The sequence below is a fragment of the Danio rerio genome, chromosome 9, assembly GCF_049306965.1.
Source record: "Danio rerio strain Tuebingen ecotype United States chromosome 9, GRCz12tu, whole genome shotgun sequence".
NCBI lineage: Eukaryota > Metazoa > Chordata > Actinopteri > Cypriniformes > Danionidae > Danio > Danio rerio.
In genome coordinates this window covers 25,183,526-25,210,092 of record NC_133184.1, presented here as the reverse complement: position 1 = coordinate 25,210,092, position 26,567 = coordinate 25,183,526, and the positions used below count along the sequence as shown (strand labels likewise).

Genomic DNA, 26,567 nt, shown 5'->3' with positions numbered 1-26,567 from the left:
AATAAAACTCTTGGACTTATAGAGTTAATACAGTCGAAACTATTAGCTCTTCGAGGAAATGTGTATTTTTTCAAGTAACTCCCTAATGATATTTAACACAGAGAAGATCATTTTCAGCACATTTTAAAATATATTAGTTAAAAAACTTATTTCTAATTGTTCATTTCCTTTGTCTTAGCAATGATGACAGTGCAAAATACAGTATTTTACTACTAGTTTTTCATATTAGTTACAATTACTGCACAAGATAGTTTTCAGTTTAAAGCATGATAGGTTAATACGGTTACCCATGTTAGGTTAATTAGGCAAGTTATTGGACAACAGCATTATTTATGGAAATTTCTGTCAATTGAAAAAATTAGGGTATTAATATTGACCTTCAAATGATTTTAAAACATGTAAAAACTTTTAACCTATCCAAACTAAAAGACTTTCTTCAGAAGACAACTATAATAATAATAGCAAACACTGCATTGTGAACCTGCCCTGTTAAACATAATTTGGGAATATAAAAAAAGAGATCTAATAATTTTGCATTTAACTGTACAGTATATGCCAAAAACAACATTTTGATGTCACTACAGGAAAACAAGTTATCGTTATCGTTTAGGTTTTGTAGACACAGTTTACATACATTGCTAGTTTATTGGTTTACAAGTTAACTGACAAGGAGTGCTTTCAATAAGCTGTATTGTGAGTTCTCAGCATAATTTTGTACATATAAATGTGTTCAAACTCACCCCACGGGTTGAAGAGCCGTGATTTTCTGCAGTGGTAGGAGATCCTCTGCTCACAGTGCTCTGACAGGGACAGCAGAGCCTTCAGCTGATCAGATGAGCTGCTGTAATTGAACCATTCCACATGCGGCTTCTGCAGGGAAGAGCCTTGCACTCGCACTGGGTTGGAGCTGTTGTGTCGAACCACCGTCCACACTTTGTTTCCTGAAAAATGTTCAGCATTATTACATCCAACAATGGCATGCAAATGGCATACAACTAATTTGTGGATTTTTAAAAATAATTTTCAATATATATATATATTGTATTATATATATATAGTCTGTACATCAAATGCAATCAAGTATTGATAACATAATTCACAAGTAATATATTATAATCTTCAGTTCAATTCAAGATTATTTTATAACATTTGTCACAATAATGATTCTTCTAAACCAGCTTTACCGAAGGTATGCATTACTACATTCAAATTAAAATCTTCAATACCCTTTCTGTTGTGCTGCAATATAAATTAGAACCAGAACCACTTTTGGCATTATTTGGAATCGCTCCAGAAGACTCATGTTTCTCTGCATCAAAGTGTAAGATTCTTGCCTTCTCTTCTTTATTAGCGTGCAGAGCAATTCTGCTTAAATGAAAAGTTCCCCTTCCACCCAACTTTATTCAATGGACCAGAGAGATGATGTCTTGTCTTTACCTTGAAAAAATTAGATACTCATTAAGAGGATTAAGTAAACAATTCTGTAAGATATGATACCCCTTTATTAATTATGTCGAAATATTTAGAAATATTTATCTATTTATTTATTAATTGCTTTAATTATTATAATTTTTTGTTATTATAATTATCTTTATTAACATTGCTATGTTTCACTGAAGTAATCAACAGCTATGTTTTGTTTTATTTTAGGCAAGAGTTGCAGGTTTTGTGAATGGATACATTTAAAAATCTATAAAAATATATAATTATTTTAAATTGGACAGTACAGCTTCTTTATTAATAATTTTATTTTATTTATTACTATTATCTTATTGAGTCTTTAGGTGTTTATAAAAAAAACTGTATGGTGCATATAGAGAGGAACTGATGTGTTTATTTCAGGTGGTTTGTCAAGCCCTCTAAAATATGCAAATTGAAATTATGCAAAATTTTGAATAAAAATTGTTACTGACACATACTGTTTATAACTAGTTCATAATAAATGAATGTATAGATTTCAATTTGTGTGATGTCTGTGCATTGTGCAGTGTGATCCTACTGTGACCATTTTTGAAATGTAGGGTTTTGAGCAGCCGATGTAGACAAACTGACCTGTAATATTACAGTAGACCTGAATAGGATCCAGTGGACCACTTCCATCAGGATCTATTGAGAAATATCCAGAAGAGCTTCCCGCAAGCCTGTAGTGTTCACACGAAGCTTCATAGACAGCTGAAAATTTAAACAGAGAATACAAAAAACTCATCAAAGAACATAAAACAATTCATAAACAAGACCAAGCACAGTCTGAATCCTCTATACTGTACAAAAACAGTCATATCTCAGTGCCTGCACATTGAAATGACTTCTGAAAATGATTTCTGTTAAGAAAAATCTAACTTGGAGGAAACGACAAACATTCAAATACCACATCAAAGGCTTTTCCAATAAATATTTACGTCCAAAAACATCAGAGTAAATTTGAATTCAAACAACCTAAAGAAAACTTTTATGGAAAATAAAGTAAATGTGACCTACTTTTTATTTTGTTCTATACTATACTATACTATACTATACTATACTATACTATACTATACTATACTATACTATACTATACTATACTATACTAATACATATATGTATATATATATGTTTATTTTTCCCCCAACTTCTGTTTAAGAGAGAGATTTTTTTCTAAAAATAATAAGTTTAATAACTCATTTCTAATAACTGATTTATTTTATCTTTACCATGATGACAGTAAATAATATTTGACTAGATATTTTTCAAGTTAATTATGATTATCAGGCAGATTAGGGTAATTAGACAAATTATTGTATAACAATGGTTTGTTCTGTAGACTATAAATTAAAAAAAAACATAGCTTGAAGGGGCTAATAATTTTTACCTTAAAGTGTGTGTGTGTTTTTTTTAATTAAAAACTGCACTTATTGTAGCTGAAATGATACTTTCTCTAAGAAAAAAAAAATTATCAAACATACTGTAAACATTTCTTAAAAGGGGGAAAAAAATTCAAAGGGGGGCTAATAATTCTGACAGTGTAGTCATTAACATACCAGACATTTATAAGTAATTGATTTATAATGAAACAATTTATTCATTTATGATTTATTGCTAAGAAAACTTAACTACTCCTTATTGCTCAATACTAACCATTGATAATAGTTACTGAATAATTTAGTCCTTGATGACTTAAACATGAATGAATAAATCCATGTTAGTGAATTGAATTTTGTGGTTACCAATATTTGTCACTGTATTTATGCAGTGTGTTTTTGTTTTATGCTGATTTTATGTTGTTCAACACAACCGTTGTTTTATTTGTGTTTTGTGAATAAATGATGATAAACTGATCTAAAGTTTTGGAAGGTAAAATGAAATAATGCTTAATGTACAGTGTGTTTGAAATGTAGGAATCCATTGCGCAGACCTACAGTTATGGCATGTAGCTCCACTGTATCCTGTACCAGAGCAATCGCACGAGAAAGAGGACCATGTCTGGGAACAGCGGCTGCCATGTTCACAGAAATTATACAGACATCTGCCATGGAAATGGAAAAACACACCGTGTAAAGAGATATGTAAATGAAACAAACCAAGGGTTACACTGCAGTTTGAAAGAGATTATAAGCAGTCATTTGTAAGAGCCTCATTTTGAACAGAAGCATTAAGTTGACAGAGAACTCACTACATGTCTATCTCAAGTCAAAATCAATTTTCACAGACTGAATGAGTATGTCGGTACACAATTAAGCTGTCTGTTGCATTGAAATAGGGCGTAATGTGGAAGAGCTCTTCGGGCGGCATCTAACAGTCTGTTAAATCAAGAGGAATCCTTGAGTGAGTGACAGAATATTTCATATCAAGAGCAGCTGGACCTAATTTATAAAGGGTAAAATTAATATTTGAATTTTTATAAGAACACCATCAGAAACAGGGATGATGTAACTGTTGCGTGACCTCTGAAAATAGTATTTCTTTTGAAGCATTTTCTTGCTTTTTTTAGAAAAGCATGAAGGTTTATAATCTGTAACAAATGAAACAAATGAAAGTGAAAAATAAACTCAGCTCAAGTTAAAAGCTTTAGTGTTTCTTGTTATCCAGCACTTTTGGACAATATGAAATGCAATCTTAACCCCACTGAAGCAGGGCTAGTTAACTAAAAAGCTAAATAAAAATACAGACATACAAAGCTATAAGAAAAAAAAAACTATTGATAAAAATGACAGTGGTTAATTATTATACTAAAATAACACTATATCAAAGACTGACTGTAAATGAATATTAATACAGTATACAAACTAAATAGATACAGGATTAGACTGGGACAATTTCAGCTAATTTCATCTCTTCTGTTTTCCTCAATAATGCTGCTATGCAAGCCACGGATATTTCTAATGTAGGAATGTCTCATTTTAGCACAACGCCTGTTGATAAATGAACACACAGACATGCAAAAAAAAAAAAAAAAAATTGATGTGCTTGTTTGAGACATGTTGATTAATAGTGCATTAATTTGCCTGCTTAACTTTCACAATTACCGGCCTTTTAAGCCTGCATATATAATTTCACACAGCTCAGTTTGCACGTCTGGTCCCTGAAGAGCCCATTTTATGAGGCCTCCACGTACAATACAGCCATTCAAACAGCCATTAACCACTACAGGGAGAGTCAACTGCAGGCTGGATACTGTTTCAGGTGATGATTTCATTACCTCTGTGCTATTTCTAGTCATGCCTGGAAAAGGCTTTGCTGGACCATTAAATTATGCCAACCAATGTGCAGAACTGCTCTGCAGCAATAAAGCACCCTTTGAAATTTTAGTGATAGAGGTTTCTGGTAAGGCGACATTGTCTAAAGTAAAAGTCGATGACCTGAAAATTTGTTGTAAGGTTTGTGATGTGGAAAAAACAGGACACACTGTGTTCGCTTTCAGTGAATGATGGACAGCTGATCTCCAGCGGTCATTTTAACTGGTCATATAAGTCCTATTAAGTCACATAATGGTCACTTTAATACTTCAGAAAGATTAAAAATGTAGAACGGTATTAATAATAATAGCAATACAACGCAATTACTGTAATATAGAGTGATAAATTAAATGAGAGCTGACACGTAAATTGAAATTTAAGGGAATTAATACATAATTTTAGCATGGAAATTACAGCTTTATTGTTAAAGGGATACATAGAGCGATGCTGTAGAAATTATTTTAAGGTTTTAAAACTTAGATCAAGGAGCCGAAAATGAGGATACCAATTCAAAGCATTCACTCAAAAATCCTTTGTAGTGAGTACGTTAGAGGAAGCAGGGAGCTTAATAATGAAGCAGTTTGCAGTGTATCAGGCAAAGGAGTGTATGTTATTATGACAAGACCAAGCAGTGACAGCAGGAAAATCATATTATGGCTGTTGATATGTTGTTAATAATACAAAACAGCAGAAGACTCCATACCTTAAAACTGTATTCCTGCAGGATTTAAAGAAGAAATGCCAAGTCCATCTATTTATTTTCTAAACTTGAACTTATCTTTACAAGCTAAGCATATTTCATATATCCTTTCATATATAATTTTGTAAGTTTCAACTCAAAAATTTGGATGACAGTTAAGTGGGTAAAGTTCATATACCTGTAAGATTAAAATGTGCATAATATTATCAGAAAAAAGTAAACCAATCTCGCTATTTCTAAAATATTGGAAAGTATTCATCATGCCTGGGTCACATATATGGTACACTTTTTTTGTTTCATTTACTGAAATGATGGTCACATGTACCCTTTGCTAATAGACATTCAGGTATGGGTTTAGGTGGTCACTTTCAATTGAAAATAAAATAAACACTATTGCTGTTTAAAATTCACCCAGTTTTTCTGTTGCTAGCTGAGTTCATACACACAACTCCATTTCATGTGTTTGTTAATAAATATATTATCCTTAGATCCCCATTTCCTTTCATACCTGCTAATGGTGGAATACACTAGTTGCTTTTCCTTGATTTTCCCCAAATTTACAGTCTAAACAAGTAAAAACCACAGCCAGTCTGCAGATGTGATTTGACAGATTCAATAGAAATGTTTAAACATTTCAATGTTTAAACTCTCAGATTTTTTATTTTTTTTTACTTCAGATTTTGCAACACCACTGAATCTGTAGAAAACATATTGACATCATCTACCCACTGAGGACTGGCTCCAATTTTTCCTCAGACTTGAAAGTCTAGGAGTTCCTGATGTTTAATCATCTTTTCCTCTATAATATTTGCAAATTTGACAAAATAAGATGCCTATGGATATAAAATGTGTTCCAATCTTAAATATAAAATTTTTCTTGGTATATCTAATTTACAGATTACTTTTGCATTACATTTAGATTACTTTTGTATTTCTTATAATGGTTGTGACAGTTTTTGTTGTCATTGTGTGAGTAATTTGTTATCATCTAAGCAATTAAAAGTAGATGTAATCTTATTACATAATTTTACAAATAAAATATTCCAATTACAAAAAGAATTCAAATCTGATTAGGCCAGATTACATGTAGTTCCCTTCCCACCACAAACTCTCTTAACACTTTTATTATGTGAAAACCAAACTAGTTCTGATAAAACTCATGAAGCTCATTTGCAGAAAGCTCACCAGAAACTGTTTCCGATGTGTCACCACCTTCAGACAATATAAGGGCCACATCATTAAAATAAGAAAAGGATGTCTTCCACAGAGGATTCATTAAGGGTGAAAATGTAAGTGCTACACACAAAAAAGCAAAAACAAATTTGTCTCCATGGAGAAGCTTTCTTTGACAATATCCAAAACTCAAAAGAGGGCAAAGCATTGCAGGGGTCAGCTATTTTGGAGCTTGATTATGAGAGACGCAGTCTGAGGGGACAGAGATGAAGGAAAGGTTGAGTCTAGCGGCCGGGAGCTTTCGCCCTCTGGCTGGCTCACAAAAACTGTCACATAGCTCACAGAGGAGACCCTCAGACTATGACAGCTGCTCGTAAATGATTTAGACTTGCCACTGATGGAGGGGTCTTGTCATGTTCATACAAGTTCACTATTAATATAATCCAGCAGTAGAGACAAGCCAGTGGGACAAGTCCCTGCCGCCAAATAAAAAAAGACCACAGAGATATTGAATAAAAGGCAGCATAATAAACGGAATACAGTCAAATGATCCAGGTTCTTCTGTATAGAATAATAAATGCAAAAATACAGTGAAGGTAAGAATGCTGTTAGTGGGCTAAACTTTGTACACTATTCAAAATTAAGTTCATTACTTAATTATGTAAATACATAATTAATAATTGCAACCCTGGAGCACAAAGCCAGCCAAAAAGTTAATTTTTATTTTAAAATTGAGATTTATACATCATTTGATGAACAAACATAGTATTTGTTAGCTTTGGCAATATTAGACTAAAACACAATTTTTGAAAATGTGGAAATTTACACAATGTCTTCATGGAACTTTATCTTTACTTCATTCGTATTAGCTTGTACAGTACCCATCATGCTACCACTTGTGTCTGCCATCGTAATGATTTGTTGATTAAATATGTTTTAACTACTCATATATCTATTACATAATGTGTTCTTAGTTTATTTTGTTCATATACATATTTATTTTGTTCATATTCATATTTCATATATAATTACGATCTATGTAACTATGCCTATTTTAGTGCTTCTTAATTATGCTTGATTGATTGTGTAATGTTTGTATTGTTTTTTTTTTTTCTTCTTCTTTCTAGGGACAACAGATGAAAATAGGCTTCTGGCTAATTCTGGTGCATTTGCAACAATGCTAATTAATGTACACAGTGCCAGCCCGATAAACAGATAAATAAATAAAAATAAAATAAACTTCATATGCTAATTATTTTAGGCAATGCAATAATTATAGTTAATCTGACTTATACAGAGTAGTGTTGACTGCTCCTACAAATTGACCAGCAATAACATAAGACTTTTTGTGTCACAATCTTTGTGTCCAAAGAGGATGAACTCTTTTTTTCTCTAAAGTGCATTATGTGTTTAATTTCATAAAATTAAATCTTATTTGTTTAATTTCCTGTTGTGTATAGCCAGTTTAATTGATCTATCCAAGATGAGAAAAAGCATTTTCATTTTTGGATTGTGAAACTTTTTATTAGCAGTATTATTTTAAATAACCTTCTCCAGATTCTTTTTGTATAACTGTGGTTGTGGTAATTAATACTAAATAATTTCATACACAGTTCAACTGTGTGAGGTTAGTACTTTTTCTTTTTTTCAAAATAATTTTTTATACAGAAAAGACATTAAAAACAGGCTAAATACTGTTTTCAATGTGACAGTGTGAGTGTGATGTTAGAATTGAAGGTGACACCTCCAATTAGACTTTACTTACTGTGGCAAAGCCTCCACTGTTAATTTGCATTTTACAGAAATAAAAACTACATGACTCACTAGATAACAGCTTCTACCATTCTAAACTGTATGTGCCTGCTCTGCTCATCCAGCATGATCAGGTGACGAATTTTAAGAGAGATGAATGACATGACCATGATGGAGAGTTCAGAGCATGGCAGATGCTGTCAAATGCGCACTCCCTATAGACGTGATAGTGATTTCAAAATTGAACAAACACATGGAGCAAGTTTAGTCTACAACATGTGTCATCACATCAGGCTGACCATGCTATGCTGTTGTAATCACTTCTTAGCATTTTCATGCTTGAAGAAAAATAAGGTTAACCTTTGATTGCACTTTGAGTATTGAGAAAGTATTTATGATGACATTTGAGTAATAAGATTTTATTTATTCATTCATTCATTCTCTATCGGCTTTGTCCTTTTATTTATGAAGGTTTGCCACAGTGGAATGAACCGCCAACTAATCCATTACATGTTTTACACAGCAAATGTCCTTCCATCTGCAACCTACTTCTGGGAAACACCCATACAAACTCATCTACTCACAATTTACCTATACTGCAAGTCTTTGGACTGTGGGGCAAACAGGAGTACCGAGAGGTAACCCATGCCAGCATGGGAAGAACATGCAAACTCAACACAAAAATGCCAACTGGACCAGCCATGACTCGAACCAGCAACCTTCTGGATATAAGGTGACAGTGCTGACCAATGAGCCACCATGTCGCCAAAGATTGTAATTATTTAAAGGGAAAATGTGTACAGTGCTTCTATTATGTTCTGTTTACCATAGCTGCATATAATAATTCATGCTCAGAAATTTGTCATACCAATAACAGCAGTTAACAATATTTGAAAATGCACCTGCACCTGCATTTTGCACTTTGTAACTTTCAGCCAAATAAATAAATAAGAAACTTTCTTTAAAATACTGTGCAAAATGTTGTCTTGTTCTCATGAATCTACAGTAATATCATGTATCATCGTTTTATTATATAGACTGAAAACAGTTATTTTAAATTGTAAAATGATTTGTCTTTGTTTTTGGAGAATGCCTTTAAAAATAATCTAAACTTCTAACCAACCTCTTATTTAGCATTGTTTGAAATGGCTTCATTTATAATTTACTCATGTTTTACTTTTCATTTATGCTTCCTATTAAATCATGAAGATGCAGTATTTGGCATTTATAAATGTTTGTCATAAAAACTAAAATACTAGAAATATAAAAATGCAAATAAATAAATGAAAACTCACTAACTCCAAACTTTTGAAAGGTAGCGTGTGTCTCTTTGTCTCTCACAAATCTATAGCTAAAGATCCTACTATATTTTGTTTCCATTTGTCTTGTTTACTCTAAAGAAAGCTAATAAGGAGACGAGAGCAGAAATCTGCCGCCCTCCAAGAAGGACCCCTGTAGACCTGAGGGACAGCAGGGGTCATGCGGTTTTGGGTCGATGAAGCCTCTGATTTCAGTATGCGGTAATGAGAAGAAGTGCAGAATGCAGCACTGAGCTTGTTAGCGGGCCGCTAACCTAAATGAAAGTACAAATGAACTTCCTCCAGCTCTAATTAAGGCTCTGCCGATAGTCCAACTCAGTCAGCGCAACCTGAGGCCTTAATGACATAGAACAGCTCTGACATCTTGAAGTTTCTGTGCCGTGAATAAGATAAGATCTAGCGGTTATTAGGTGGCCCACAAATGTAAAACAGCAACAGAAATACGAATCAAGCATATGTTGAGCTCAATGAGAAGAACTGCACCTGTCACGGATACCGCATAAGTCAAACTGGAGCTGATTGTAGCTTCCTAGATGGCCTTGCTGGACCGACAGAAGATCTACAGGTTGGTTGTTGATGAGGATGAGCCGAACACAACCTTGAAAAGCCATTGTGGGGTTCAAGCAGCTGGAGTCATTCTGGGATACAGGACATCCTGACAGAACAGAGGAAAATTCATCTGAATGTGGGTATGGATGTTATTACAGGACAATACTGTATTTATTGGATGGCTGCAAAAGTGACCCTCACACCATTAGACGCAGTTTTTATCTTCCTAGTGTAATTTCATTTTCTTCGACAAAGTATTATATTTAAAAATATTAAACAGCAAAAGTAAGGGGCCATAACTACTATGAATCTGTATATAGGCAAGCAAAAATGGTTTCAAACACTGAAACTACAAAAGTGTAATAAAGTTTTTTTTCCCCATGTACATTAGACTGCATCGTGTTTTTTTTTTTATACTCTAAGAAAAACGAAGCATTTTCTTGTGATTTACAGAAGACCACCACTAGCATGTCACTCAGTGTAACAATAGTTTAGTGTAAGTAACTAAAATTCTAAGGCATAATTAGAAAAATAATCATTTTATGACACACCAAAAGACTTCATTTTAATACTTCATAATATATTACAATTTTAAATGACATACAGATGAATGAATATGTTGATGATGGAACATTATTTCACCAATGTTTTTATATTACATAATATAAATGTTTTATATTACATAAACATTAATAAAAAGCAGTGGTGGGAAGAGTACTGAAAATCATACTCAAGTAAAAGTACCATTTGTTCATTTATTCATCAGGTACGGTAACCAAAAACCAATGTCTGATAGATGTCATAGAGGTAACGTCCACACAACTTTAAGCTGTAACATCATTAGACGTTGATATTTGGTTGGTTTTAGGTTGGACATTGGACATTTATGTTGGCCTGACGTTGAGTTCTGACATCAACCTGATTTTCATTTCCAAACAAAATACAATGTCCCCATGATGTTGGGGTACAACATCAATCCGATGTCATGTTGACATCCTGTGCCTGCTGGGTGTTTAAGGCCATTTCGGTCATCATACAGTAAACATCCGTCATCTTTTTATTAGTGGCCAACAGTCTTAACAGTCCTATTGCATGTAAAGACTTTTAGGGTGAACTCACACTATGCTTTCCATGCAGGCAGGTTTCCTGGTTTGTTTGAGATGTGTAAGCGCTCTGGTTCAGTTGACCTGCCCTGGCCTGGAAGAGGTGTGCCAGACCAGGGTTCACTTGGGCTCAGGCTTGTAGTGTGAGTACAAAACTGAAGGCCGAAGCCCGAAAATGAAGACAATACATGACTTTTAAGGGACTGTTTTATATGGATTAATTAATCATTCTTACTGTTCAGTGAATGCAAACTGTAGGTTTATTAAAGATGCAAACCCCTCACTGCACGTCAGCTGCAGTTACAGCAAACCTCCTAATACCTGCAGCAGGAGGACTTTATGATCTGTTCTGCAAAATATTTGACTGCTTGTTACTGCATCCTAAATGACTGATATGATATAACTAAAGCAATCGCCACTGTACAGAGTGAGAGCACTTCTCTTCTATTAAACTCAACAGCGCATCATCAATGACGTAAGCATGCTCAGGCTCAGATGCAATGTGAGTGCAGGCCATTGGGGAGATGGGAGGGTGGACAAGCGTGCTTCGGCACAGTTCAAGGCAACTGTACATAGTGTATGCCCTTAGCCATTCATCAACAAGATTTATGCATTATCTTACCTCCAAAATATTGTTTGTCTTTGGCTTCCAGATAGTTCTTCAGGTGGATGCTGGATGCGGGCTCATTGTCCAGAGTCATGGTCATCTGCAGTCCTCGAGCACTGAGACTCACTGAATGCCACAAACCATCATTCACCCTCTGGCCTGCCGATCAAAAAAACAACACGCACTCATTTAATGTAATTATACCACATATATAATAATTGCATGATGCAAAATAAACAACACACATGCTACTATAAAGACATTCAAGACAACCTGTAAGTGAACCGCAATTTTTTAAACGCAACTAAGCCATGAACTCAGTCAGAACAAAGAACTCACTATCAAACAAATATAATACAAAGTGCCAAAAAAACAATTTTGTTGTTAAAAATGTACCCCCCTCCAACACTGCCCCCACAAATATGAATTCTCTTTGAGGTTTGATTTAATTAATTCTGGCCATTACATGTGAAGGGCGCCCAAGCTGTGTGTGGCTGCTGTGTGTCTACAGTCTCCCCTGTGCCAGCCATCTGTTTGTCGTTTGAGCTCAAGCGCTTCACTTCTTCTCCTCCGGTAATTACAAGACCCTCTATTTCAGCCAATGCTCCTATGACAGGAGTTACACCAAAAATAAAAAATAAAAAAATAAATAAATAATGGTTTCAGGTAGGATAAAACAGCCGCTCTAACACCCTGCAGAACAGATGGAGTGTGCCCTCCTTCCCCCTGCTGCGTGTCGATTGTTGTCCAACATCAGGTTTCCTCACCAGACTGAAACACAGCTGTCCATCTCAGACGCTAATCTTGTTTTGAACAGCATGTATGTTTCGCTTGATCTTTTGTCCAGAGTGCTGAGAAAAAAAAAATTGGCATGATTGCCTTTGAGGATGATGAGATAAGCTGCAAGTCTAGACTTTCATGCAAATGGTTTTGTTTTGCTCACACTGCTCATTGGTAAGAAGAGGAATGGAGCAAAAGCGTTTACCATTCTGTGCTGTTTAAAGGAATAGGACGTCTTTGCATTGCTGAATTGAAAAAGACAGACATTTATACTCTTGATCGTTATGTGCGCATAATTGCTAAAACAGAGCAGCATTTCCAATTAGGCTCCTTCAAAGCAGTAATTTCAGTGCAAGAGTGTCTCGCCTGGATAAAAGTGACAGCTCTGCCATTTGATCATAGCTGCATTTCTGTGTCACTTGCTGAGGCTTTATACCTTTTACAATTTGCCGGGTGAATGTTAAATGGCTGGGCCAAAGATTAAATGGTAAAAATAATAAATGCTATTTTAATTACATGATTTAGCAGCAACAGATGTGAATATGTTTGTTGATTAATTCTTTAATTTACTGTATATCCACCCAATGACATTTTCTGTATATCCTAGGACAAAAAAAAGAAGTTTAGTAATTAATTTATAACACTTCCCTGCATAAAAAAACAGTTTTTTTGCTTATCTTCCAACCTAGCCAGGCTGAATTTTACCTGATGTAGAAGCCATAATCTTTTTCAAACCATACACTAGATTTGCCTGACAAGAAGTTCATTTTGGAAAAACACCATAAACAGTTGCTCGACCCTCATAAAATTTTCAAACAAGTTGTTGACCTTTTTTTGTCACTATTATTTTCGCCATTGGCTTGCATGGTTCGGGACTTGTAGAGCTGTGCATCTATGGATTGCTCTTCAGTGTTTGGACTCTCAGCAGTGAATATTAAACCACACTAAACTGAACTGAACTGACCTTATAAACTCTTGAACTGACACTGTTTCAATTTACTATCTTGTATCTTCTATGTGACGCTGCTTTGACACTATCTACACTGTAAGAGTGCTATAGAAATAAAGGTGAATTGAATTGAATTATTTAACTATACACAATACAGATACAGTATAACCATACATTTATTCATTTTCTTTTCGGCTTAGTCCCATTATTATTACAGGGTCGCCAAAGCGGAATGAACCACCAACTTATCCAGCATATTTTTTATGCAGCGGATGCCCTTCCAGCTGTAATCCATCTCTGGAAAACATCCACACACATTCATTCACACTCATACACTACAGACAATTTAGCCTACCCAATTCACCTGTACCACATGTCTTTGGACTGTGAGGGAAACTGGAGTACCCGGAGGAAACCCAAGCGAATGCAGGGAGAACATGCAAACTCCACACAGAAACGCCAACTGACCCAGCCGAGGCTCGAACCAGGGACCTTCCTGCTGTGAGGTGACAGCACTATCTACAGTACTGAGCCACTTTGTCGCCGCACAGTATGACCAATGGAAAATACATTTTAGACATCAAAAACACTTGTAAAATGATCCATGAAGTTAAATTAGCTAAAAAAACTAGTTCAAATAACTTATGCACTGTTAGACCAATATTTGTTTCAGTAAAATTGAATATGTGCGCCTTTTGACAGGCCATTGCAGCATGAAACATTGATCACCTTTTTTACCTGCAAGCGATAATTTATGGCAGTACAATGAGTGTATTCTGTTTGAAAACCTCATAAGATAGCATTTGTGTTGTTTTGATGTTGCTTTGTAAGAAATGCCAAATGCCAAATCAAAACAGACGTACAGAACTTACAATATACAGTAGTTGTAAGTCATGAAAAATAGTAGTGATGAAGAAAGTATCTTACTAATTAGGATTGGTTAGAGATCTAATGTGCTCGATTTTTGCTGAAAATACTGAACATAGCCTCTAAATGCTACTTTGATCATCCATGATTTTTATACTCTTTAAAATAATTCTCCTAATTAATTTGTGTAAATTAGCTTTATTTTTAAGAGCATTATTGTGCTTCTAAGCACAGATCAGGAGCTCTATGTTCAACTGCTCAACATTGCAACACTCATTGTTTATTTGGGCTTTTTAAAATGATTTAGTGATTATTTATTTTCAAGAGTTCACACTTAGCTGATAATTGATTATAAAGCTTGTTTGACATGCTGTCCCAGGAGAGAGTCCTGTGCTCATAAGATCCTCGAGCTTGGGGCTCCCTCCCGTTGCAAGGGAAGAGGGGAATTTGAGCTCAGGTAGACCTCGAGAACTCCCCTGCTGTAGTTGCTAATAAATAGATAGAGATTGCTCTTAAGAGATAACTACTTACTATAAGCATGTCTATGGTGCTGATTTGAATTAGTCAATTAAACTTGAGTTGTATGTTTTTGGATGGTGGGAGGAAACCGGGGGGCCCGGAGGAACCCAAATGAGCACAGGAAAAACATGTAAACTCTGCACAGAAACGTCAGCTGGCTTGGTAATGGCTAGAACCAGAGACGTTCTTGCTGTGAGGCAGCAGTGCTAACCACTGTTCCACCGTGCCACCCATCTAGGAAGGAGGAGGAGTAGGGGTGGAAGGGGGGATTCTTCAAAACGAAGATGACACTGGTATGGTACTATTTTATAGAGGCTAGGAATAATCTGATTGGTGAATCATAAATTGGATAAAAAAGGGCCAGCTGCAAGGAGTCATAAGCATGTGATCCTCTCGAAATTAGTTAATAAATAAACATCACTTTGGGAGATCTTGCATTTAAAGTCAAGTAAAATAAGGGCAAACAGAGCTGCATCCTCACCAGCTGACACTTCTGACATCTTTAGTGCTGACGTCTGGTGTGTGAGATGGAGACGGCCACTACTGATCTTCAAAATCAGGTAACAAGAGTCCTGAGCAGAGATCAGTGGACTGGAGAGCAGCAGACCATCAGGGTTCCAGGTGCGAAACTGCAGTCGGACCGAAAGTCCCTCCAGGACTGGTGCAGGTGCTGGCAGAGACAGAAAGCTGCTGCTGGAGCTCTGAAACGTGGTGGCCACCAGCTGTGGTTCGGAGCAGGAAAAGGTCACGTTGCCCTGTGAGAGAAGAGAGAATGTCAAAGCATCAGTTTACATGCATGCAGGGAACGACCAAATGGCAGTGCAGTCTTGAGTACAAATGACCCACTTGCCAATCTTCTGCAGCTGATCACACACAAGGTAAATCAACGAATTTATTCTGATCTCAAATGACACTGCTGATCTCAAATGAAGGATTAGCAAGTGGGTTGTTCACACAGAATGCTTTCTTCCATATTATTGTATTACTTTCCTAATGTTTTTCTGCACTGTACAAAATTTTATTTTCCTTACTCATGCATTTAAATTGAACTATAGGACATCATCTTTAATAATGATTTATTTAACATATTTTAAGTGACTTTGACTGACATTTTGAGTAGTTAATACATATACGAAATACATTTTGATAAAAGTAACTTTGGTAATATTTTCAACATCAAAAGTTGTCTGAGCTAGTGTCCTCACGGGTCTTAAATGGGTGGCCCACAACAATATCATATTTTTAACTTTAGTTGGTGTGCAATGTAGCTGTGTGAACATAAACAGCATCTCTGAATTTAAAAAGTTCTAAGTTCAATGCAAATGGAGACCTTGGTTTTTAGAGTTAGCTTAGCAAAGCCTACAATGAACGAATTTTGGGGACTACAAAAAATACTTTCATCCCTTGTGAGATCACAAAGTTTCTTTTAAGGGCCGTGGCCAAAGGCTCTGTAATGTTATAGCAGAGAGAGCTAAAATGCGTCCAAACACTGTTTCCACAGAGCTTCGTCTGTTTCTGTATTTGGGCTTCCAAAGGAGGTGACACAAAGACAGAAGTGCTAACAGTTCAATATTAATAATGTTCCAGAGGATTATAAAATACACAGCAATCATGATTTGACAAAACACAGCTCCAGAGTGTCTCCCAGTTCAGTGCTGGATTCGGTTAAAATATTAAAGTAGAAGCTGTGAACTACAACCTGTAAGTTTTTTATTTGTTAAAATTGATTTTGACATGTACAGTGTCTAGTGTTAACGCTATGCTATAGCAACGATGTAAGCAATGGGTAATGATGTTTTACACCGCAAACGATTTAGCTACAAATTCATATTTATCAGTCAAACTGCTGTAAACACACACACACACACACACACACACACACACACACACACACACACACACACACACACACACACACACACACACACACACTTCACAAGCACTTGTAGCGTCTCTCTATGTGTTTGCACGACTTTACATTGATTCTCTTTAGCGCACATGGGCTTGTTACAGAAAGTTCACACTTTCACGATAACCACGATAACCAATCAGAGTCACTTGAGGGTGGGCCTTTCAGAAGAAACTAGGTAATATATCAGTCGTTTTCATGTTAGCTGAGTAGCTGTGTATAATCAAAGTGAGATTTAAGAAAATATATTATGATTTCCTTCAAGTGAAACATAAGCACACGTTGCTTTGCATCTTATAAACACATTATAAACACAACCAAGCCTTAAAATCAATTTCAAGACCACCCCTTTAAATCTAAGCCATATCCTGGCCCTGGCCAAAGACGCACAGGCTGTAGCCCTGCCCGTGTCCAACATCTTATTAAAATCTTGGGCCATAGTCCGACCCGAAGCCCGTCTTTTTTCCACCAGCTATTTCCAGCCATCAGAATGTACTTATATTTGTCTATTTTTATAATAATAGATTTATATTTAATTAGAAAGTAGATGTTTTTTTATTTATTTTTTATTTTATTTTTTATAATTTAGAGAAATTTTTTTTTGTTGTTGTTAGTTTTTTGTGTGTTGTTTTGTTTGTTTGTTTTTGGCAATGACTGTAAAAAATATGGACGACGCGACAGCCCTTTTTCCCATTGAACGCCTTGAGGGCAAAACGCCTGCTTGACGGGCACAAACTGTCGCAAAAGACTGCTGAAATTGGAGCCAGACATGCGCAGAAGGATTGTCTGATGGAGCCAGAGGAGGAGCCGCGAAAATGAGCAGAGTCGAGCTTCCAATCAAACGCTTTATGTAAAATCAACTACGCCCCCCGAACTTCTCAGCATGCGTTTGCTGTCATATCAACACAAATGGATGTAATAACGTTAACAAATATGAGGGTTTTATATATTCAATCGCGCCAGCTCCAGGCCACAGCGCATAACTTACTCGCGGCGTCGCGGGCTGATTCCGGCTCGCATGCGGCAGCGCCTGCTCGCTCGGCCGCCGCATCTGGCTCGATTGACTCGGGCTGGAATTGGGTAGTGAGTCCAGGCATCCGGAGTAGGTCCAGCAGAGGTAACATTAGTCAGTCTGAGCTCTAAGAGATAAGTCTCCGGCAGGCGAGAATCTAGCCGGAACTGTGTTTTGCTATCTGGGTGGCTAGGCGTGTATCAGCAAACTAATAAAGCCCGAAAAAAGCCCTGAACTTAGTGAATAAACAGTGTTCCACCAGGATCATGTATGTCAGAAACTATAGTTTACTGCTGAACTCATTTTGTCATGGTAAAATAACACAGAAATCGAATAATAACATTTCAGTCTACTTCAGTCTCCTGCCGAAGCTCAGACGCCGCGCTTTGAGAAACTGTCAATCACAGCTGTCAATCACGATGACACGCCCAGCATTAAATTACTGCTAAAAACAAACTGTTTACAAAAATGAAGATCTGCACCTATTTCAGCACAATAACCAGTGCCTTAATCGACCAGAACTATCTTTCGGGACATTTTATTGCAAGTGTAATATTTTTTTTTATTTGGGCTCAAGTCTCCTTCATTAACACGGAGGAGGCGGGCTTTATGACTTGTACTGCAGCCAGCCCCCAGGGGGCGATCTAACGGCCGAAACCTTCACTCAAACGTAGGCTTGCGGCACACTTGGTTTTTGGTTTGTTTTTTAACAAAGAAAGTTTGCCTTTCCTCTAGTGTTTTTCACAATTTTAATTGGCAATTTTTCACTTTATGTTCTCCATTGCACGTGGCTGAAAATCTCAGTGTGCAAGGCATCACTGACGCTTATGGACTGCACGCAAAAAATCTCATTAAACCTTTTTAGAAGTTTTTTTAAAGCAGGCCCGAAGCCCTATATGCATGCAGGCTATGACGTGAAAATTGGCCTGAAGCCTGGCCCTAGGGGCATAAAAATGTCGGGCATTAACGGACTCGGGCTCAGGCTCAAATGCAGGGCTATGGTCTGAGCAGCAAGAACTAGACAGCACCTACAGTATGTATTATGAACAATAAAAGAAAGTGCAAACTAACAAATATTTTTACAGTTTATGTAAACATACTATAGAAGGCTGTGTTTTATCATTGCGCTTATGTCTTGCATCCTTTAGCAAAGCATTTTAAAGATAAAATGTTGAAGTAAAAGGACTTTAAAAAATCATGTCTTGAAGCCTTGCATTTTTCCCTTATTCCAATCTGAATAACCAAAAAAAAAAAGACAAAAGAAAAGGAAAGGAAATGTTTTACAAATCAATTTAAAACACATTGATAAAGATTTATAAAATACATCTCACTTTTGATGAATACTTTTATATATATTTTTTTAAATCTTCAAGTAAACAAAAGTTTTATGATTATTTTACAAGTATCACATAATTATCACTTTAAATCATTATGCAAATACTGTACAATTATATTTAGTTTCGGGCGAAGTGGTGGCACAGTAGGTACTGCTTTTGCCTCACAGCAGGAAGATTGCTGGTTTGAGCCTCTGCCGGGTCAATTAGCATTTCTGTGTGGAATTTTGCATGTCCCCGCGTTCACGTACGTTTCCTCCAGGTGCTCTGGTTTTGCCCACAAGTCCAAAGACATGTGCTACAGGTGAATTAGGTAAGCTAAAATTGTCCATAGTGTATGTGTGTGATTGAGAGTGTATGAGTGTATCCCAGTGATAGGTTGCAGCTGGAAGGGCATCCGCTGCGTAAAACATATGGTGGATAAGTTGGCGATTCATTCGGCTGTGACGACCCTAGATTAATAAAAAAACTGAGCCGAAAAGAAAATGAATGAATATATTAAGTTTCACTGTTTATTTCAGTGCAGTTTCAATGTTGATTAATATATAATCATTTTATATAAAACATTTACAGTACAGCACTAAATATTTTGCTTATAATTTTGAGAACAAAATAGATATTAAAATTCACTAAATGTGTATTGAAGTAGACATAAATGAACTCTTATATGAGTCATGCCATTGCCAGAAAGTGAAAAATGAGGTACAACTGAGAATGCTGGTAACAAAAGACATGATGACAAAAAAAGAAAGGAAAGTGAAAACAAGCAGAAGGGTTACAGGAGAATTGGAGAGGCTGAGAGACAGACAGGCCAAACCCACAAAGGCAGCAGGCGGTCTGGATAAATGTCACCAGCGCAGCTCCACGGAGAGCAGCAGAAGCACAGAGAGCACATCCGCAGGACAGAAGCTCACGTAGGCGTGAAAAGGTTACTGGGTGTGAGGTGAACACCTCATTGATCCCTGTGCCACAGGGCCGTACAGACACCAGATCAGTGAACTGAGGCCTGGCAGACCTTCTGCCTTCCTGACAGCCTGAAGCTGTGGAATCAGAACACGTGTTTGTTTCTATGTGAGCTTCACCAAAATCAGTCCCCTCTCCTCTAAGCTCACTGAGTCCTTTAAGTCATGCTGTCTTGTCTTATTATTGACTTAGGAGTGTGATGTGATCATTTAAAAGATGTACTTCTAGCAAGCAGCTTTTTAGCAGCAATACAGAACTCGAATGTGACATGAAAACATGATTTGTGAATTTGCTGAGAATTGAAAAAAAGCTGATGTGTAAAATGCTGCAGTTTGTGCACAGCTTTAAAGATACTTGATGATTGAAGTGACAGAGGTAATAAGTCTGGAAATTATTGTAATTCATACACAACCAGGCATGGATTAACACACAGGTTTGAATACCTGAGCAATCAAAAAAGCCCTTTATATGCTGAGTTATACTTTTGCCTATAGTTACTCCACATGATTCCACTGAATTGTTGAAGCGTTTATAATTGACATGCTCCCAGATGCACTAAACCATGCTGGTCAGCCGCATTGGCTTCTGATTTGTTGGGAAAAATTGAACACATGATGTGGGCATTATAAATGGGATCGTAAATGATAATTGGATTCAAATGGGACAAGTGGCAGAGATGCAGATGTCCTCAGAAGATAACATCAACACCAACCAAAGTACTTTTTCAAAACTCTATTTAAAAGAAAATGATCAAATGGTGAAAGCTAATGGTGAAACTTGCTTAATCCAAACAAAAATACACTATATTTTGCTTTGCGTCAACATTACTTGTGGAGACTGACATGCAGTCTGCACCAATGGCAGGATATAGTGACTGAAACATTGAGCGAAAGCACAAGAAAGCCACAGACTGGCAATGCTTGTATATGTTATGAGCTTTGTGATGTTAATTTAGGTGAGAGATTCAGAAATAAAAAAATACAATTTAACATTCCATGTGAATATTAGTCCTATTACAGTGAACATTACAGTGCTGAGTTTTTTAGCAGAACAAGAACTTATAGGATACAGTAAAGTTTGTGGTTATGAATGTTTTGACTATGTTTTGACTAAATGTGAGAGTGATTAGAAATAGCTACTAAGAGACTTTTTGCATGCAGTTCAAATGTGTCTAGGTTTAGACACGGTTAGAATATTCCATAATAACTGGACTCATGGGTGTGCTGGAAGTTGCTGTATGTATTGTCATACTGTAGTGCAGAGTAGTCATGAGGAGGTAATTTTACATTCGAGAATAGGTAGAAGAAACTTAACCCCATTGAAAAAACCAAGACCACATGTAGATGCACTTTCTCTCCCTCTCTTTGAAAAAACAAACAAAACAAAACTCTTACTCTAGTACTAAATTCCCTGTGCACAAACAAGTAACTTTGTAAAACTAGCACTTCTTGTATGTATTGCCTCTACTTGTCGAATCATTAAGTGCCTCCTCAATTGTAAGTAATTTTGGACAAAAGCGTATGCTAAAAATGACTAAATGTAAATGCAAATCTGTATGTGTTTTTGTACCCCAGTTCACCTAAAAAAGTGTTTGAATCCTATTTTTTTCAGTAAAGAATAATGATGAAAGGGGGGCATCTACACTGTTAAGCTTTAATTTTTAATATTTTAAATTAATTTGGAGTAAGTGGGATTTGAGCAGCTTACTGGTAGAGAATTTCATTACAGTAGCGCAACAATCACCTTTAATTCTATGGTTAAAATTTACAGTAGATTGTCAACATGCAATAAATCATGTTCCACAGCCTCCGCCAAATATGAACATGCAAATAATGTGAACATCTGTTTTTTCAGTAGCACAAATAGTAAACCAATAATAAAGCAATAGCAAGGTTGTGGTTTTAGTGTATCGTCAGTGTGGCTTTGGATTAAAGTGTCTGCAAAACACATAAAAGTAAATGTAAATGAGAGTACTGCAGCATCACTAAGTCTTAACCAAACTGTCAAAAGCAAGTGCTTACCACACTGTAGATCTGAGGCTTTCGTCGTTTGGCCAGGTCAATGATGTTTACTCCATTGTAGTACAGGTTCTCCATGCAGCCATGAAAATTGCGTCGAATAAAAGTCCCAGGTTTACCAGGCAGTGGGATGCCACCGAAGCTTAGCTGTTACGGAGAAGGAATACAACAAATCAAATACAACTTGTTTTATATTTGAGCACATTGGGATCCACAAAAACAGCATCAGAACAAAAAAAATTGTAAAACAGTTTTACTTCCAAAAAACAAACCAGCAAACCAACCAACCAACCAACAAACAAACAAACAAACAAACAAACAAACAAACAAACAAACAAACAAACAAACAAACAAACAAACAAACAAACAAACAAACAAACAAACAAACAAGACTATCCTGAGTTTTTATTATCATGGTTTATAAAGGACACCCAGTAAATGTCATTCAATGTTAAAATTATTTATATATCACAAATATTTATATCTACATTTTATTTGTAATCTGTATGTAATATAGATTTAGCAAATAAAATTACTTATTTTAATTTTGTAACTAAATTATACTCTTACACCCCTATAAAATATTAAACACACAACTGTTTTCAACATTGATAATAATAACAATAGCACTAAATCCTCATAGAATGATTACAAATCACGTGTCACAGAAGTCTGGCGTAATGATGCTGAAATATAGTTATATCAGCAAAGGAACAATTCTGACTTGAAAGTATACAAATATTATATGTATGTTTGATCAAATAAATGCAGCCAAGGTTATCATATAAACTAGCTCTTTTAATAACATACTGACCCCAAACTTTCATATAAAAGAACTTCATACATTTCATATTATATGCATCCTTCACAGCAACATTTTCATTGCTATAAAATTAACCACAAATTCCAAAATAGAATACTGTCATGAAATGGCACATTGTTGTGGTAAACAACATTGGTATTTTGGACTGTCTTAAATGATTTGCTTCAGGTCATGCCACAACATTTCAGCAGGTTTAAGGTCATGGCTTGACTTGGCTTTTTCAAATGTGAAATGTCCTCTGACTCAGCCATTTGCAGTTGTGGATTCAGTGAGGCTTCATTTTTATGTGGTTTGAGTTTTGTACTGTTCATCTCACATATGGACAGTTCTGCTGTCCAGCTTGGCTAGAGGGTGGTTTCAAACTATTTATATGTTTAAGGTTAGATTTCCCTTTGCCAAAAAAAAAAAAAAAAAAAAAGTTTACTTGTTCATAATTCTTTTCAAAGGTTGTGGCTGTGTTTGGGATGATTGTCTTGCTGAAATATCCTCCCTGTTCCCCTTCGGTTGGGGAACTTCAGTGCCATAGAGTGGATTGATTGAAATCCACGAAATGGGAGGATTTGGTTCAGAAGCCGCTTGTCTGAAAGAGTATTGAACGGGCCAATGAAAGCAATGAATTGGCAGCGTAAGCTTGCACAGGTGTACTTCATTGCCAATTATCCCAGCATATAAGCACACCTGGAGCGAGCAAACGCCATCCTTTTCGCTTCAGAGACTTTCTGATCGAGTCGATGAGGGTTCCTCCTGCTGTGACCAGCGATTCTGAGTAAACGAGAGCATTCTCCCGGTCCAGAGTGTGTACACGCAGCTGCAGACGGTCGAGCTGGGTTTCTCCCTTGCCTGGCGTTCTTTGGGTCAGGTCCTCCAGAGCGGTGCGTATAAAGTTGCAAATTTCACAGAAAGAGCAACACAGTCGTGCAGCACGTCCTTTTCAGGACGGCGCTCCGACTGTGCGTTTCTGGATGCGGTGGTTTCCTGTCCTCGGATGATGGGCACGGGCACTGCGTTACATGCCTGGGGGGTCCAGCATGTTAATGCGCTGCTCGTGGGCAGTTCATGTCGTCATTGCGATGCCATGACTGTTGCGCAGTAAAGATCGCGGCTAGCCTTTGCAAAAGGGCGAACCACCCCAGTTGTCCCCTGCTCTGCAGCGGGCACTCGGGCAGATCTGAGGGTTTCAGCGAGAGATAATCCGTCGCCCACGGGCCCGCGGACCTCCCGCTCCTCTAAGCGCTCCATCCAAGCTTCGGGCGGGGGAAGCGATCCGTCTAACAGATGGTAGCCCTTACGCCCGATGACACCGGAGACCAGACGTCCACCGCGGCATCGGAGGGTGGGCTTTCATTGTCCGATGATGATCCAGACCCGCTCGCCCCCTTCGGGCTGGTGAGCGCTGTCACTACGGATCCTGAAACGGACATGTTAGCCGTGCTTTCCCGGGCTGCTTCGGCCGTAGGTTGGAGATGGTTTATCCCCCAGCTCCGCGGCCGGACCGACTAGAGGGGCGTTCCCTTCTTCCCGGAGGTGCACAGTAGGCTCACGCGGTCTTGAAAAGCACTTTTTTTTTCTGCTCGTGCTGCGTGTCCCTTCACCCTCACCACTCTTGACGGTAGAACAGCCAGGGGGTATGTGGCGATTCCTCAGGTTGAGTGTGCGATGGCGGTCAATCCGCGCAGCGCCTCTTCTTGGCGGGGTCCGCCTCGTCTCCCATCCAAAGCCTGTAAGTTATCTGCCTCCCTCGGAGCTAGAGCTTACATAGCTGCGGGCCAGGCTGCTTCCGCCTTGCATGCGATAGCCACCTACCAGCGCTACCAAGCGCAGGCGCTGGCCGAGCTGCACGAGGGTGGGTCCAACCCAGGCTTACGAGCTTCGTACCGCCGCCTACTTAGCTCTTCGGACTACTGAGTCCTCTGCGTGTGCGTTGGGGAGGACGTGTCCACATTAGTGATCCAGGAGCGCCACCCCTGGCTGATATGCGCGAAGTCGACAAAGTCCGCTTTCTTGACTTTCCCCATATCCCAAGCCATGTTTGGCGACACCGTCTGTGAATTCACCCAGGAATTCAAGGCGGTGAGAGAGCAGTTGATGGGTGATGTCTTATCGGCGGTCCGTAGCCCGCCGTGCCATTCATACCTGCTCCTCGCCGAAGGTCTGGCAACGGACCGTGAAGCGTCCCTGAGACAGGCCATCTAGAGAAGAGGGAACTTGCTCTTTCCCCGCTGGAGGGCGGGGCCCCATTTTCAACAGCACTTTTTTACTGCCATGAAAACATTATGAAAGGGCACTTTTCCACTTCCCCGGATGTGACAGCCCGAAATCTGCCAGTCTGGGACGCTATGCTTTCTAGCTTGCAGATTCGGTGCGTTTCGCCAGTGGCTCACGAGCGCTGGGAGGACGGTCGCCTTTCTCCCACCCCTCGAGCCTCCCCTCCGGAGCTCGGGTGCGGAGTGAGAGCAAATATCTCACCTCCAGCTTTTCCGTGGGACCCGCGTGCTTCCCGGATCAGCACACTCACTCCGCGCTGCCCCACTGCTGGTACGTCAGCGATTGTAGCGATGAGTCCATTAGCGAGAGCTCTGCCTGCCTGGTTAGCGCGGGCTAGCTCTTCGCGGTGGCTCATACGCACAATCAGACTCGGCTATGCGATTAAGTTCGCGAAACGACCCCCCAAGTCATGGGTGTGTATTCACCAGGGTCAGCCCCCTGTCCGTCCCTGTCTTGCGAGAGGAGACTGCTGTCCTCCTGGCGAACGATGCAATCGAGCCGCTCCCTCCAGCCAAGATGGAGAGCGGGTTTTACAGCCCACACTACATCGTGCCCAAAAAGAGCGGTGGGTCACGGCCAATCCTAGATCTGCGCGTTTTGAACCGCTATCTGCACAAGCTGCCGTTCAGAATGCTCACGCAGAAGCGCATCCTCCGTTGCGTTCGTCCTCTGGGTTGGTCTGCAGCATTAGACCTGATGGACGCGTATTTCCATGTCTCCACTCTTCCTCGCCACCGTCAGTTTCTGCGGTTGCAATTGAAGGTCGAGCTTGGCAATACAAAGCCCTCCCCTTCAGGCTCTCTCTGTCTCTGCGGGTCCTCACCAAGCCCGCGGAGGGTGCCTTAGCGCCCCTTCAGCTCGCGGGCATCTGCATACTTAATTTCTTGACGACTGGCTGATTTTTGCCCTCTCTCGGAGCAATTGATTATGCACAGAGACGAAGTGCTCCGGCACTTCCACCTGTTGGGGTTTCAGGTCAACCAAGAAAAGTGCAAACTCGCCCCCCTGCAGAGGATCTCTTCTCTCGGGCTGGAGCTGGACTCAGTCACCATGGCAGCGGGCCTCTCTGGAGAGCGCGCTCAGCTGATGCTGTACTGTCTAAGAGAGCTCGACAGTAAAATAGTGGTCCCACTGAAACTATTTCAGAGGCTCCTGGGGCATATGGCATCCGCAGCCGCTTCATGCCGCTCGGATTACTCTATATGAGACCACT

The 26,567-nt window shown here is 38.4% G+C and overlaps 1 protein-coding gene across 3 annotated transcripts in view; it reads right to left on the bottom strand.

Annotated features, from left to right (window-relative positions):
- cntnap5a (contactin associated protein family member 5a) overlaps positions 1-26,567 on the bottom strand; it is a 141,351-nt gene that overhangs the window by 36,612 nt on the left and 78,172 nt on the right. For 2 of the 3 annotated variants that reach the window (XM_009304680.4, XM_068223603.2), the window contains 7 exons: positions 22,270-22,413; positions 15,512-15,785; positions 11,931-12,074; positions 10,140-10,311; positions 3,396-3,502; positions 2,053-2,172; positions 741-941 (listed from right to left, as the gene is read on the bottom strand). In XM_009304680.4, the coding sequence (XP_009302955.1) occupies positions 741-941; positions 2,053-2,172; positions 3,396-3,502; positions 10,140-10,311; positions 11,931-12,074; positions 15,512-15,785; positions 22,270-22,413 (1,162 nt within the window). Of the gene's footprint in view, positions 1-740; positions 942-2,052; positions 2,173-3,391; positions 3,503-10,139; positions 10,312-11,930; positions 12,075-15,511; positions 15,786-22,269; positions 22,414-26,567 lie in introns of all 3 variants that reach the window. The other variant, XM_073912676.1, reaches the window with a different exon arrangement.